Consider the following 15,419-nt stretch of genomic DNA (forward strand, 5'->3'; position numbering starts at 1 on the left):
GATCACAGTGTGTTGTCGTCCAGTCAGAGTGCAGCTCTTAACTCGTAGCTGACCTCTAGGCAGACTACACTCTGGACCTGCAGCTGCAATCTGACATTAGATTTTTCTCACACACTGGGGATCTTTTTGTGTTTCACACACGATGCAGGTTCCCACGTATCCTCTTCTTCTTCTTCCCCTCTCCCTCCTGCTCCTTCATTCTGTCGCTCCAGTACACGGAGGCCATGCTCTGGTTTTTCCGGGAGAGTTCAGCCATTGGTTGAACATGCGGACCATCATAGAAGAGCTGGTAAAGAAAAACCACTCGGTCACCATCCTAGTGCCCGATGCATCGCCTACTGTCAACTACAACAACAGCCGCGACGCCGCCAAGTTCAACTTCCTGGTTTTCAAGGTAACACTGGCGGTTATACACCGTGTTTGTAGCCTGACGGAGAACAGAAAGAGAAGTAAAGAGACTCAGATTGATCAGAAAAACAGAATAAACTCTTCAGAACTGAAAGACACAATCCAGGGCTTCAGATCTTACTCGGTTTCAGATTTTCCGAGGAAACCCAGATAACAAGCAGTAGTTCTTACGTGACGTCAGAGCTACCTGGCGATGTAGTAGTAATGACATTAGAATAACACTGATTTTTAAAATTAGCCCATACAAAATAGTAGGGCAAGTTAGCTTAAACAGAAGGAGAAAAGTATGCTTTTCTTAGACAACACAATATCTGAGAAAATATTACATTTTCATGTCATAATTTTCAGAATTTTCCTTCCATAAAGCTAGCTAGCTATATTAGCAATGATGCTATAAAGTTGTTAGCTAGGGTGTACCCCCCACCCCTCGCCCTATGGCTCCAGCCTCACACCCGTGACCCTGATGAGGATAAGCGAAAAAGAATGGCTGGCTATAAAGTTGCTTCAAAATGTTATTTTCTAACTACGTTTTTATTATTTTACAATTACGCACTTTGTACCGTAATTTACACGGTGTTATCGATATTTGTAATCAACAGCCTTGAAATGTAGAGCCAACCCTGCTAGTTTCTTAGGATTTTAAATAAACAGTTTAAACTTATTGATGCTGCACACAGGTGTCTATCATATTATTTTCTTTGACTTTAATAATGAAAAGGTTACACACAGCACTGCTCAGAGGCAAAAGCTAGTAATACTTGGACAATGGGTAACTTTAAACTTGTGTTCTTCTACACATCTGACAGGTCAGCTGTTAGACACAAGTACTAGTAGTGGAACGATTGAAATAAAGCAGCAGTTCTTTAGATTAATTCTCAGGGCTCTTTCATTAAAACAAACCTAACACTCAGATAATTAGAGTATTTTAACTGTATTATAGGGGTGGAATTGTGAAGGTGAAATTTTATTGGAATTTGCGAGAAACGTCTGGGGGATAATGTGTAAGTAATTAGTATGTATTTGAATTTTATGTTCTCCCTCTTTTTATTAACATCTTTTCATTGTCTTATTTCAGATTCCAGTTAAGCACAGTAAGATAAACAAGTCCTTAAAACAAGTCCTTAAAATATCCTTTGTTATAAAAGTCTGAACTTGCACAACACTACTAGTAAGTAAGTAAGTAAGTAAAGTTTATTTATTAAGCGCTTTTCACAGACAGGCAGTCACAAAGCACTGTACACAAAGATTAAAATAAACAGTACAATCAATAGACATTATACACAATGTAAGAGGTTAAATGTAAATAATGTAAAGAATATAAAATACGTAGATCAACAAAAGGCTTGTTTGAATAGAAAAGTTTTTAACTGGTTTTTAAAAGCACTCATAATGGAATTACATTGGTCAACGAGGTGCAACCTTAGGTCAATGCTGGCGTGGAGTCGGGGGTTTCAGACATTTGTCACTCAGTTGCACACAAGCCACCAGTTAAAAGAAATGGCAGGGACTATTAGCTGAGTTTAGAAGTCAGTGAGACTTCTGTATCACTGGACAGAGCTCACGACTGCTGTACATCAGCTGTTGATTCACATCATACTGATACTGATGGTGGTGCTGAAGCTCCAACTACTGAGTTCCTAATAACAAGTTTAAAATACTGTGCTTCAACATTTTCAGTCTCTTTAGTGGCACTGACTGCAGTCTTGGGCATTTTGCATGTGTTTCACCCAGAATTACCCAAAGATGGATGGTAGGGATAAAACATGGATGGTGGGGAATACCATCATTTTGGTTTGGATACAGCTGGTGGACTCTTTAGGCCTTTAGATAACTCTCAGGATTTCCTTATGAAAATTAAATTTCTTGCACAAGCTTCACTTGTTTTTAGAACAAACTGTGAAAAGGTTTTCAGAAAAGCTTCATGTAAAGATGTCACAACTGAAAAAAGGACACAGATTACTGCACCTGCATTATGATGCACTTGTGGCTCAGATAGGCCATTCAGAACAATACAGAAAGGTAGTAACTGAAAAGTGCACCCTGTCTTAAGGAGTACAATTTGTAGATGGCACTGCTGAAACATGCTAATACTTTTCTGAAGGTTTTGTTATAACAAGTCTTACTTCCAGTACCCCCAGAATTGGATGCTACCGAGTGTGGCGGTTGAACTGCAGGCTTGGTGTAACAAAGCTCCAAAACCTTACTAGGAAATATCCTTTATGCCCTGACAGCACAACATTGATTGCCATCCTTGTCAAACATTAATCTTTTTTTTTTTTTATCAAGCTCTAAAGCCAGTTAATGAACTCATTATTTATTCTTTTCCCCCTAGTTATCATAGACAGGATAACTTAAAAAAACAAAAAAACATGAAGTGGTTCATTATGCAGGTCAGTATTAGTGACACAGAAATTGTTCCTAGCTCCTGGATAACTACAGAGGAGCTTTCATGACCCCCATATCCTCCTCGAGAAACATCCAAAGTCCACGCTGCAATGAAGAGGACAATGATCCCAACGAGTCATGGCAAATGTATGAACCAGTCAGAATTCTCATAAGCCATGGTGATTATTATCAGCATAGGTGTTATGATATTTTAATATAACAGCTGTTTTGGGTGACTTATGGTCTTCAAAGGTACAGTGGGATGCAAAAGTTTGGGCAACCTTGTTAATAGTCATTATTTTCCTGTATAAATCGTTGGTTGTTACAATAAAAAATGTCAGTTAAATATATCATATAGGAGACACACACAGTGATATCTGAGAAGTGAAATGAAGTTTATTGGATTTACAGAAAGTGTGCAATAATTGTTTAAACAAAACCAGGCAGGTGCATAAATTTGGGCACTATTGTCATTTTGTTGATTCCAAAACCTTTAGAACTAATTATTGGAACTCAAATTGGCTTGGTAAGCTCAGTGACCCCTGACCTACATACACAGGTGAATCCAGTAATGAGAAACAGTATTTAAGGGGGTCAATTGTAAATTTCCCTCTTTTAATTTTCTCTGAAGAGTAGCAACATGGGGGTCTCAAAACAACTCTCAAATGACCTGAAGACAAAGATTGTTCACCATCATGGTTTAGGGGAAGGATACAGAAAGCTGCTCCGAGATTTAAGCCGTCTGTTTCCACAGTTAGGAACATACTGAGAAAATGGAAGACCACAGGCTCAGTTCAAGTTCAGGCTCGAAGTGGCAGACCAAGAAAAATCTCGGAGAGACAGAAGCAACGAATGGTGAGAACAGTCAGAGTTAACCCACAGACCAGCACCAAAGACCGACAACATCATCTTGCAGCAGATGGAGTAACTGTGCATCGTTCTACCATTCGGCGCACTTTACACAAGGAGATGCTGCATGCGAGAGTGATGCAGAGGAAGCCTTTTCTCCGCCCACAGCACAAACAGAGCAGCTTGAAATATGCTAAAGCACATTTGGATAAGCCAGCTTCATTCTGGAATCAGGTGCTGTGGACTGATGAAACTAAAATTGAGTTATTTGGTCATAACAAAGGGGCGTTATGCATGGAGGAAAAAGAACACAGCATTCAAAGAAAAACACCTGCTACCTACAGTAAAATATGGTGGTGGTTCCATCATGCTGTGGGGCTGTGTGGCCAGTGCAGGGACTGGGAATCTTGTCAAAGTTGAGGGACACATGGATTCCACTCAGTATCAGCAGAATCTGGAGACCATAGTCCAGGAATCTGTGACAAAGCTGAAGCTGCGCCGGGGCTGGATCTTTCAACAAGACAACGATCCGAAACACTGCTCAAAATCCACTAAGGCATTCATGCAGAGGAACAAGTACAACGTTCTGGAATGGCCTTCTCAGTCCCCAGACCTGAATATTATTGAAAATCTGTGGTGTGAGTTAAAGAGAGCTGTCTATGCTCGGACGCCATCAAACCTGAATGAACTAGAGATGTTTTGTAAAGAGGAATGGTCCAAAATACCTTCAACCACAATCCAGACTCTCATTGGAACCTAGAGGAAGTGTTTAGAGGCTGTAATTTCTGCAAAAGGTGGATCTACTAAATATTGATTTCATTTCTTCTTCTTTTTTTTTTTTGTGGTGCCCAAATTTATGCACCTGCCTGATTTTGCTTAAACAATTATTGCACACTTCCTGTAAATCCAATAAACTTCATTTCACTTCTCATATCACTGTGTGTCTCCTATATGATATATTTAACTGACATTTTTTTATTGTAACAACCAACGATTTATACAGGAAAATAATGACTATTAACAAGGTTGCCCAGACTTTTGCATCCCACTGTATCTATCCCAAAGGTATTTGAAAATGAGTTTTTATCACAATTTCATTATAATTTTTACCACTAAAACACAAATTAAGATTAATCACTAACTTCAGTTTTCTCAATTATTCTTTTATTTTGACTCTTTTTAGATTCTAGAAACTTTGTGAGGCAACTTTTAAAGTCCTAAAATGTTGTATTTTGACATTTTACATAGGATGTTATTCATAAGTGAACAAGAGAAACTTGTATGCAATTTTAGCAGATGGAACTACTTAAACGTCTCAAGCCAGTATTTCTCAGTTTTCTTATTCTTGTCAACAGATGGTGCCTTACAAAAACTGATAATCATGGTGACAGAGCTGACAAGAGAAGCAAGGGACCTCCATCAAGAGTTCAAAGGCTTCTGTCAGTCCTGCTCCACTGAACCTGTTGATGCTGAGGTTTTGCCTCACAGTTAGGATGCAGTGGACAGTTTGGTTAAACTGCTTAATGATGATCTGCTGCTGTATGTACATACAGCAGCAGATCATCATTGGAAGATCCAATAAGAGGAGGTGAAAGCCATTTCATTGCAATATTTTGGTTAATTCTTATCACCCTGGAATATAGTGAACAGGTTAACAAAGTAATGCCGCAATTTGTTCCTTGTACCTTCTGTTAAACTGTGGCACTCCAGCACTACAGCACGTGGGCCAGTCTCTCTTTTCTTCTCTAAAGGCTGTCTGCCTTTCATGATAATATGCCTAGTAGTGTGTCGACTTTCTCCCTGCTAAAGAGTTTTGGCTAGAGGCTATCATCTGAGTTCAGATGAGCCTCTCTTTCTTGTGCTTTTGATTTTTTATTTTAGATGGCCTAACTCAGCAGGTGGGGGTAAATTGAGTTTCTGAATTTTCCTTTGCCCAGGCAGTGCTCCAGATTGGCTGGGTGGTGCAGGACGCCAGATATCCACCTCCATCCTGGTGTAAACAAAAAACAGGGAATTTAAAGTAATATTTTAAAGAAAATAATGTTTTTATAAAATAAACTTTTTTCTTAAGTGATGCAAAGATCTTCATTGTCATTTTTATATTAGATAAACCCTTATGCTTAAAAATATTTAAAAACTGTTAAATTGTAACAGAATGGTTTACAGATAATGTTTATCCTTTTTTTACATGATGCATAATATTTTTTCCCACAGGTTTAAATAATTTGCAGTGGTTTGATACTGATTGAAATACCTGCAAAGTCCTGTTTTAATCCTGATTTCCTTGTTGGTTCAATGTTAAATGTAAAAATGTGATGAAAAATGTCAGATTTCAGCATTGAATAAATTAAAATAATGTTGATAATCTGATATTGATTTAACATTATTTCAGTGAATGTTCACTACCATGGAAGCCTCCTGATATAGGACCTCAGTCTTATTTATTTTTTTCTGTTTTCATTATTTGTTTGTGCTTGTCTTTGAACTCACAACACACCCTTACTAGGCGATAACTGATACTGCTGAGCAGTGTGTTGTCTTCCATCAGATCCCTATGAGGAATCAAAAGAACTGTGAAGTGTTGATATTTAACAAGAATCAATAACTTGATCAGGGGGTTTTGTTTTGTTTTTTTCCCTGCAGGTGCCATACAGCAAGGAGGAATATTTGAGCCCCATTGAGGAATTCATCCACTTCTCCATGCACGACCCCTCAATGCTGCAAGTGGCCATGAAGCTGATCGACTTCATGGGGCGGAGCTTGGACTTCGCGAGGCAGCAGTGTGATGGGATTCTAAAGAACGATCAGTTGATGGCAACTCTGCGGGATGCCGCTTTCGACGTCGTCCTACTTGACTCCTTGGTAATGTGTGGCGACCTGGTGGCTGATGTGCTCGGCGTGCCGCTCGTCATCTCGCTACGCTTGAGCTTAGGCAGTGTTTTTGAGCGTCACTGTGGCCACGCTGTGTTTCTGCCGTCTTATGTCCCGGTAGCTCCTGTGCTGTACAACGACCACATGACGTTCACGGAGAGACTAATCAACTTGGTGACATATGTGGCGTCATCAGTGCTAACCGAACTGGGCTGGAAGCTGACGATGGATAAATACTACAGTGAGATTAAAGGTCAGAGGTGAAATCATACTGATGTCATCGTCTGTCTGAATTCATGAGGCATAAGGAATAAAAGTAAACTAATTCAAGCTTTTATTTTGAAGTCATACTCCTTATTTGCTGTATAAACAGGAACTCCCACCAGTGTGTGTGAGACTCTGGGGAAGGCTGACGTGTGGCTCATCAGGACGTTCTGGGACATCGATACGCCACGGCCAACCCCACCCAACTTCAAACACGTGGGTGGTCTGAACTGCAGACCCGCCAATCAGCTGCCAGAGGTGTGGACTCTGATCATTGACAGTACTTGTATTCTGAAATGACACAGTTAAATGATGATGTAATGATGATGTCACACCTTACAGGACCTGGAGGCTTTTGTGCAGAGTTCAGGTGATCCTGGTGTAGTCGTTGTTTCTTTTGGCTCCATGGTACCCAATCTGACGATGGAGCGCACCAACGTCATCGCCACCGCCTTAGGACGAATCCCTCAGAAGGTCAGGGCACTCACAGGCAAACAGAATATGGGTTATCATATCACTGCATCCATTGCAGAATGAATGTATTTAAAGCATTTAAGCATTGAAAAAGTGCTAGTACGAATGGATGAATGAGGAAAGCTCAGTAAAGTGCTTTGAGTGCAAGAACTTTACCTGTTTGTTGGTTCTTTGAACCAATGAGTATATCATTCCTTTCAGGTGATTTGGCGTCACCGTGGTGAAGCTCCACCTGCACTTGCGCCAAACATAAAGATTTCTGATTGGATCCCTCAGAACGATCTGCTCGGTGTGACTCATTTATGTTATTATAGGATTGTATGGAAGGGGGTTTTTGTTTTTTAAATTGAAAAGGTGATTAGAAACTGATTTTATTGTGGTGTTTAAAATGAATAAAAAATGTTTTTAAAAAGAGAAATGAATTAAAATAATTCTAATCAAATTTTTTTAAGTTTCAGACTTGTGACCTTGCTTTTGTGTTGTGGGCGTGTAACCAGGGGGAGGGACAGGGCGTAGACTAATGATAGACAGCTCCTGTGTCACATTTGTTGCAAATTAAAGACGCCATAATACATTTTTAAACATATGTATATTAACATGGTACAAACATTCACCTGTTAATATATTCCATCATAGAATAATCAGAAATAGTGTTTACCTGTTGGCTGCTGTCAGCCTGGGAAGTGGTGGCCATCTTCAACCAAACTGCTAATTTATAAATTGTCAAACATCAGTCTGTGCCCCGCCTCTTCCTCTTGATACACGCCCACAACAAAATAATTCATTTGTTTTCTGAAACACATTTTTAAAAAAAAAAAATTTAAATAGCAAAACTTGAATTTCAGTTTCAAAGCACTTCTTCAGTCAAAGCGAACCTTTTCACCTTGATTTAGCTCAGTGTGATTTCAAAAGAAAAGCCCAACACGGCCTATTTTTTCCAACATTTTCAAAAATATTTGTTAGGTTCTTTCACAGTTACAGTTTTGTTTATTTCCCCCCCTCAGGTCACCCGAAGACACGAGCATTCGTGACTCATGGCGGCACTAACGGTCTGTACGAAGCTGTGTTTCACGGCGTGCCTCTGGTCGGCTTGCCGGTGTTTGGCGATCAGTCTTATAATCTTAACCGTATGAGCCACCTCGGCACTGCCATCGTCCTCGACTTCAACAAAGTGACAGCCGAGGAGCTGGCAGAAGCACTGCATGCCATCGTCAACCAGCCAAGGTAAGGGTGATTATACTGTGAAAAAGGTATTTTATGTACATTTCTGTGCAAAGACCGATCTCCATGCACTTGGACCTGTTACTAAATTTTGATTTCCTGTGTTTGACCCTGCTCCGTTACATTAAAAGTGCACTTTTGTTTAACAATGAAACAGCCATGTGACTTCCTGTACGTTTCCCATGATGCACAGCTACAAGACCAGCATGCAGCGTCTGTCGGCGGTGCACCGCGACCAGCCGGTGACGCCACTGAATACTGCCGTCTTCTGGTTGGAGTTTGTTATGCGACATGGTGGAGCTAGGCATTTGCGGTTGGCTTCACATAATCTGAACTGGTTCCAGTACCACAGCTTGGACACAGGCGCTGTCCTGCTCATCACTTTGATGACTGCCGCTGCTTTGTGTTGGGTGGTCATACGCTGCTTCCTGCAGCAGTGCAGACGACGAGGAGGAAGAGAGAAGGAGGACTGAAGAAAGATATTTTTGAAGGTAAATACGTTGCAAAAGGTGATAGGTTGCTTGGGGCAGAAGAAATGGCAGTGGGGGTAAACCAGTCAGAAAGCAGAAGACCAAGAGGTCTCATTCCTCACTGTCCTCTGTCCTTCATGCTGGATTTACAACCAGAGCACGGAAGGTTACTGCAAGTTTCCTTACCTTTCCCAGGGTCTACTGTGCCTCTTACCCTATGAGAGCTGCAGGCTCCAGCCCCTCTTTAACCCCTTAAAAAGTGGGAGAAGATGGATGGATAGGAGTTTGCAAACTTTTAAGAAATGTTGCAAACATCCAAAAAGAAGAAAACATTTATTATACTTGAAAACCAGTTTAAACTTCTGCAAGGTGAAATAGTTGTCCTTCCTTTCCCTTGACGGCATGTGCTGAGAAAGTTTCAATAGTCCATCGATTTTCTGACTGCAGAAACTGACCCAAATTTTCCCTCCCTAGACACATTCAACAGTTTACCTCAGCAGGAGAAACACAGTTAAAAATGACTGCTAAACCACTAAAGTGATCCAGGTTGTGGAGTGTGCAGCTCACTGGGGACGCTTACATAAAATGGGCGGTCATTAATGAAATTTGTCTCACCTGTGCTTTTCCTGCTAAAGGTCTTTAAGCCTCCAGGGACGTTTCACCTTTAAAACAGCACCTGTTATCTGCTAAGCCTGCTGTGAGGAGGGCTGCAGTGTAATGCAAGCAGATGGAGAATCATCAAAGCTGTTTTTCATGTTGTGTTTGGGGGTAGCAACTTTGATAGATGGTGCACTGACAACACAAACCTATGTTGTCTCCTTATTCTGCTTCTCTGAATGCCAAAATCCAATACTTTGTGGCATTTCTAAACTGTAGAATAGAACAACCCTTGTCACTGTACATGTACAAGAAAATTGTGGGTGCTCCACACCAACTTTACTGGAATAAAATATGAATAGTAGACAGCAACGAATAAATAAACAAGAGAAATATCATTATTATATTCAGCCTTTACCCTGGTGATGGTGAAAATGTTAACTGCAGATCCTGATCAAACTTACCTAGATGTGGCACCATGTGATTAAGTGCTAGCATAATTCAAATTCAATACAACAGACACATTTGTTCATCAATCTTTATTCACTTTGCACTTCACTTTTCTCTCAGCAGGAATCAAACACACCGATCTTCTTGACAATTAACGCATTCAATCATTTCAATCTTTATTTTAACCATTTTAAAACCCCGGCTTCAGCTCTGATGGATTAAATCCACTGCAGGTCACAAAGCTGAGCCTCTAGTGAAGCATAGCGAACATTTAAGTTGCATCAGTCTGTCATGGTGGGTCCTCAGCACAGCAGAAGCTTTACTTCTTACCTGTAGAAGAAACAGAAAGCAGGAATTAAACGCACTGCCAACAAAAAATATACACAGTATTTCTCTTAGCTCCCATTTAGCTACCCCTCCTCCTTGTCCCTTTCTTTTACCATGTAATTTTATCTTTTGTTAGTAAGTGGTGTTTCTATGCATGCAAATCTTTTGAGCCAGCAGTAACAGCTGATTTACAGCTCAATATATATATTTCTTGAGACTGTGTGTCTACATCTTTAAGATTTTTCGGGGGGCATTTTTGCCTTTATAGGATAGTGAAATAGTAAAGAGAGACAGGAAAATGGGGCGAGAGGGGGCGAAAAAAAAAAATGCAGCACAGGGCCGGAGGCCATCCTTGACTTCGTCCTCACCCTCAGTTGGAGCTGTCCCTGAGCTGAGAAATGTCTACTCATTTCTAATCCTGTCTTTTCTGATCAATCCCAATGCAAAGCTCAGCATTTTCAGCTCTGCCTCCTGTCTTTTTATCAGTGGTACTGTCTCACAACCTTACATCACTGCTGCTCTCACTGTCATTTTTAAACGTTGCCATTCACTCCATCCTGCCTGCACTCTCCCCTTCACTTCTTTTGTACATTGGCCGTTGCTTTGAATGGCTGAACCCAGGTGTTTGAACCCGTTAGGTTCACTACCTCTACACTGTTACTCCTGCCTCCTTCTCATTTTCACACGTGTTCTGCCTTGCTTGGACTAACTTTCGTTCCTCTCTTCTCCAGTGCATACCTCCACCTTTATAGGCTCTCTTCCACCTGCTGCTTCCTCTGACTACAGATCAAGACGTCATCCGCAAAAACAATATTCAACAGAGACTCCCGCCTGATCTCAGCCTGTCCATTATCACTGCAAACACAGAAGGGGCTCTGAACAGATCCCCGATGTGATCCCACACCCACCTTGAACTCATCTGTCACTCCTACAACATACCTCACCACGGTCTCATTTTGAATCTGAAGTTACACAGAGACCATCAAAAGCTTTTTCTTTACCCAACAAGCATCAATAAGACAGATATTTAGGAGTAAACTGTTTGTAACTTGTCCTTTAAAATGCACACGCAGAAAGTTGATGACTGCCTTCAAGTGCTGATTAATGACAGAGTGAATTAAGGCAGATAAGGAAAACATATCCTGAATATGTTAAACACGCTTTGTTGTCCAGATCAATACACAAACACCGAGCCTGGATGCAATGAAAACCAGTTAAAAACAAACCTGGTATCATCCACCCCAGCGCTGTTTTTCAAAACACCCTTCACAGCATGAAACCTGCAATAAATCCAGTCAGCACGACACAAGGCAGATCATCATGAAACAGGAAGGAGAAGAAGTTTAGTTTAAAAGATGCCGGGCTTTAATCGAGGGCCAGAAAGACGCCAGAAGGCTGAACACTACAAGTGTGCTGGCTCTAATACCGAATCCTCGGGAAAGCATCAAAACACTCTGACCATTACACTAACGAAGACATGCCAACAAGCCTCATATGCTCTGTGTGTGTGTGTGTGTGTGTGTGTCCTCTGTAGTGGTCCGCACATGGAATCTATAATTCCTGATTCAGCCTCCCCACTTTTTCTTTTAACTTTCCTCATGAAAGACAAAACAGCCACGACTTTCTTCAGAGATGCGGAAGGACACACACGGAGATCAGCCAGAAATAAAATGAACAGAAACACAAACAAGATGAAGACAGAGAAGAAGAGAGCCATGTACCAAACAAAAACATCAATACGGTGACCACCAGAGACAACCACAGTAGAACAACAGAGAGGCGCTGGGACTGGTCAGACCACAGGGGCTCGTGCTGTGTGATGTGGCCCGGCAGCAGGCTCTCTCCCTGGGCACGATGAGTGTCTGTAGTGGTCTCATGGGCTGGAGGGGGTGACCATCCTGAACTAATTGGATCATCCTTACATGCATCCTGATCCTCTGAGTCATCACAAATTCAGCTTTCAAAAAGCCATGTCCTATTAGCTGTGGTTTTGTGGTTTGTGTGTGTGTGTGTGTGTGTGTGTGTGTGTGTGTGTTTACCATGACATGAATCGTGTGCCTCAAAGCCTTCTGTTCTTTCTCAACATTAAATAAAAAAAGGGGTGGTGGGGGGCAATGCTTCTTTCTGAGTTAAATGTGTTAGAGGAGCTTTTGCAGCTAACGTGTTTGGTGCAGTTCTGCTGTGCCTACAGGTTTTCTTTGTGCAGGACTGGAAGTTTAATTATTCAAACCGACAGCGAGGACTAAAAGAAGGCAGTGGACTCAAACTGGTATTTGTTTGATGCTTACTGGGATTTGAGAGAGGCGTGATTGTGAATGTCAGAGTTTCTTTCACTAATTTCAGATCAATTTTCAATCTTTTCCTCATAAGTTTTTAATGTGAATGTTTATGTATTTGAAGTCCGTGTGAAATGACAGCAGTCCAGCACAGCGGGCCATAGATGAACGAGGAGAGGATCTTAAAGGGGTGAAATAATAAATCAACCATGTTTTTTTTCTTCTTCTGATAACTTTTTGGCTGAACCTCACTCATGATATCAAGGGTTGATTCCATGTGCTGTTGAAGATGCGTGAAACAGTTATTGTACCTTGTAACCTGTAATTGTCTTTTCTTTATTAAAAAAACCCCCAAAAAACCAGTGTTACTTAAACACAGATCCTTTCTCTTTGTATGTGTGCTCTATTTTCTGTCCTGACCTGGAAGTTTGAGCCATTTAGGCACCTTGCCCGGGTCAGATCTGGCAGGTTTGGCGGCCTGGGTTTGTGTCAATGGGTCTTCCTCGTTTTGTGTGGATCCGCTGGCTTCCACTGTAGGCTCTGGGGGAGGCAGCGGCTCCCTGAAGCCACCAGAGCTCGAGGAGGGAGTTGAGGACTGGAGCATGCAGCTGAAGTAGGAAGGGAAAGAAAAAAGAGAACAAAATGAATGACACGAGTATGAGAGGATGCTGCACTGAACAAAGTTGTCACATTTGTCTGAGTCATAATTAGTTGCTCCCACATAAATTTTGGTAAAGTGAGTAAAGGCAACATGCCATTTTATGCCAAAGTAAAATAGTCGCAAACTGAATGTTCGCCAAACTATGGAGACATCATCCACTGATCCTGAGGGCCTCTGTGATCCGGGCACTTGAGTTCATATCAATGAAAATTGATTTTAAAAAACTGTTTCAGGACATCAAAGTTGGTTGATCAGTGTAATAAGTCTAAACTATCATAAAGAACATGTGAACACCAATGTTGTCCCTTAATTTCATAGATGAAAACTACAATCATGTAAAGATACGACTAAATTTGAAAACTTGAAACAGAGTGAATGTAGGAAAAGGGGAATCTTACAGATACAGTGATTTGTTTTGACCAACCATTTATCCCATATGGTGATTTTTCCGGTTACTGTCTACAGAAAATGCATTTTGTAATTTCCTCTGTCACCTGAACCTGTCACAGCTGGATCAGAGAGTATATCATGTATAACCAAAGTATGAACAGACCAATATATCAGCTGAATATCGATACTGGATTACATATGGCTTGCTGACTGTTTATGTCACCCTGTTTAAACAGAATAACATTTACTGAAGTGGACGATATTTAAGAACTTAATTCTTAAAGAGTAGAGTTTGAAAAAAAAATGCTCAAACAAGCACTTTCAAAATTAAAAAGTGACAGCATACCTTTCATATGATCTAACCACCTCTATCATATGCATGTTTGAAAGCTGAAACCCAAACCAAACTGTTCTAAAGCACAAAAAACAGATCAAACTTTCAGATCACCAATAATTACATCTCTTTGGAATCTGGCCTAGCTGTGTGTCGGGCCTATGCATAACTTCATAGACCATCACCTACAAGTTGTAGGTGTTTGCTGTCACCAGGGGGCAGCATCCAAAACATGTGGAACAACTAGTCTGTTGCCTGTACTGCTGTTGGTCCTCCAATCAACCATGGAGAAGACATTAGTTACAACATATAATGAGATGAAGTGAGATTTGCAGCCACGGTCCGTTCTCACACTTCAGTGTTTGCGTTTCTCCCTCTACCTCATGAACTCTGATATGTTTTACTGGGCTATAAACCATCACTGCTGGTTTTCTGGAGGACTGCACACCACCATGTCTGAGTAGGATGCATACCAAGACCCTTGGATAACACCTACACCAATAAACCCAGTGCATCCTGCTTAAATAGGTGGAGTTTTGCTTTTGAAACTAGGATGTATTCCATCACAGTGAAGTTCAAGGTTGGTCAGAAAGAAAATACTCGTCAAGAAAAGCAAAAATGTGGCTTTTCATCTTTAAAACCTATGAAAATCTAGCTCTGTGTTTTACTTCTAAAGTTATGAGGAATCACACATGCTGGAAAAATTTAAGTTTGACTAACCCTGAGCTTGAAGCTAAACGAGATAGTGATCTGAAACAGAGGCTTTGTTAATGGAGCTGAAGGACAACAGGTGGGGGTGACTTTTGGGGAGCTGGCTCTATCTTTAGACAGACTGGAAAATGGTGTGCGTGTATGTGTTTGTGTGTGTGAGCGAGCGAGAGAGAATCTGTATGCGTGTGTAGGAAATGAGGGCGCATGGGGGCACCTGCTGTTTAGGCACAACCTCAAAGGGATTCCAATGATGACAGCTTTGTGACAGGAAAATAGGTTGGTTGCTGCGGGATACAAATGCATATATATACACACACACACACAACCAACTGCACATTTAAAACACACACGGACACGTGCACATACCTTGCAATGGACTCGTTTGCTTGTACGGCTGAGACGGGGGATTCGAGCAGTTCTCTCTTCATGTAAAAATCTGTGGAGGAAACGTGCACACACACACACACACACACACACACACACACACACACACACACAATGTAAGCTATTGTTTTGTTACATTACATTCCTCGATAATACACCAGTATCTAATCCAAGTCAGCATATGAAAGAAGGAAATCAGACAAAAACCTGTCTTGACATCAGAGCCGAAGTACACGAGCGCACCAGGAAACAGGTCGGCCTGCAGACACACAGAGGAGCAGAGCAGGAGTGAACGGAAGCTTCTAAAAATGTCTGGCACACATTACAATTTCTGCAAAACACGAAAG

General features: G+C 41.1%; 2 protein-coding genes across 5 annotated transcripts in view; one reads left to right on the forward strand and one right to left on the reverse strand.

Annotated features, from left to right (window-relative positions):
- On the forward strand, positions 1–12,899 carry LOC146573094 (UDP-glucuronosyltransferase 2A1-like). 3 transcript variants are annotated; one of them, XM_085277670.1, is made up of 8 exons: positions 1–394; positions 6,286–6,766; positions 6,887–7,035; positions 7,120–7,251; positions 7,453–7,540; positions 8,256–8,475; positions 8,666–8,963; positions 9,578–12,899. In XM_085277670.1, exons 1-7 carry the CDS (start codon positions 143–145, stop codon positions 8,943–8,945), a joined length of 1,602 nt encoding a protein of 533 aa, XP_085133796.1. In that variant the 5' UTR covers positions 1–142; the 3' UTR covers positions 8,946–8,963; positions 9,578–12,899. The 3 variants fall into 3 exon arrangements, with proteins under 3 accessions (XP_085133796.1, XP_085133795.1, XP_085133793.1); XM_085277669.1 differs by having other exon boundaries at positions 11,048–12,899; XM_085277667.1 differs by having other exon boundaries at positions 8,666–12,899.
- Positions 10,064–15,419, reverse strand: part of aspscr1 (ASPSCR1 tether for SLC2A4, UBX domain containing) — a 21,786-nt gene continuing 16,430 nt past the window's right edge. The window contains exons 14-17 of one of the 2 annotated variants that reach the window (XM_085277666.1): positions 15,280–15,331; positions 15,055–15,124; positions 13,013–13,200; positions 10,064–10,319 (exon numbers count right to left, since the gene is read on the reverse strand). In XM_085277666.1, coding sequence (XP_085133792.1) covers positions 10,309–10,319; positions 13,013–13,200; positions 15,055–15,124; positions 15,280–15,331 — 321 coding nt within the window. In that variant the 3' untranslated portion in view covers positions 10,064–10,308. Of the gene's footprint in view, positions 10,320–13,012; positions 13,201–15,054; positions 15,125–15,279; positions 15,332–15,419 lie in introns of those variants that run through there. The other variant, XR_014892783.1, reaches the window with a different exon arrangement.

Source organism: Mchenga conophoros, linkage group LG6, assembly GCF_057382185.1.
Source record: "Mchenga conophoros isolate Kocher_MC1m ecotype Shallow Benthic linkage group LG6, M_conophoros_male_GT1.1, whole genome shotgun sequence".
NCBI classification, from domain to species: Eukaryota; Metazoa; Chordata; class Actinopteri; order Cichliformes; family Cichlidae; genus Mchenga; species Mchenga conophoros.

What these genes read in the sequence shown, in the direction of transcription:
- LOC146573094 (XM_085277667.1), top strand. Translation starts at nt 143, where the DNA reads ATGCAGGTTCCCACGTATCCTCTTCTTCTTCTTCCCCTCTCCCTCCTG. An exon ending in TCAACTTCCTGGTTTTCAAG is followed by an intron (nt 395 to 6,285) that starts GTAACACTGGCG and finishes TTTTCCCTGCAG; the next exon opens with GTGCCATACAGCAAGGAGGA. An exon ending in TAGGACGAATCCCTCAGAAG is followed by an intron (nt 7,252 to 7,452) that starts GTCAGGGCACTC and finishes CATTCCTTTCAG; the next exon opens with GTGATTTGGCGTCACCGTGG.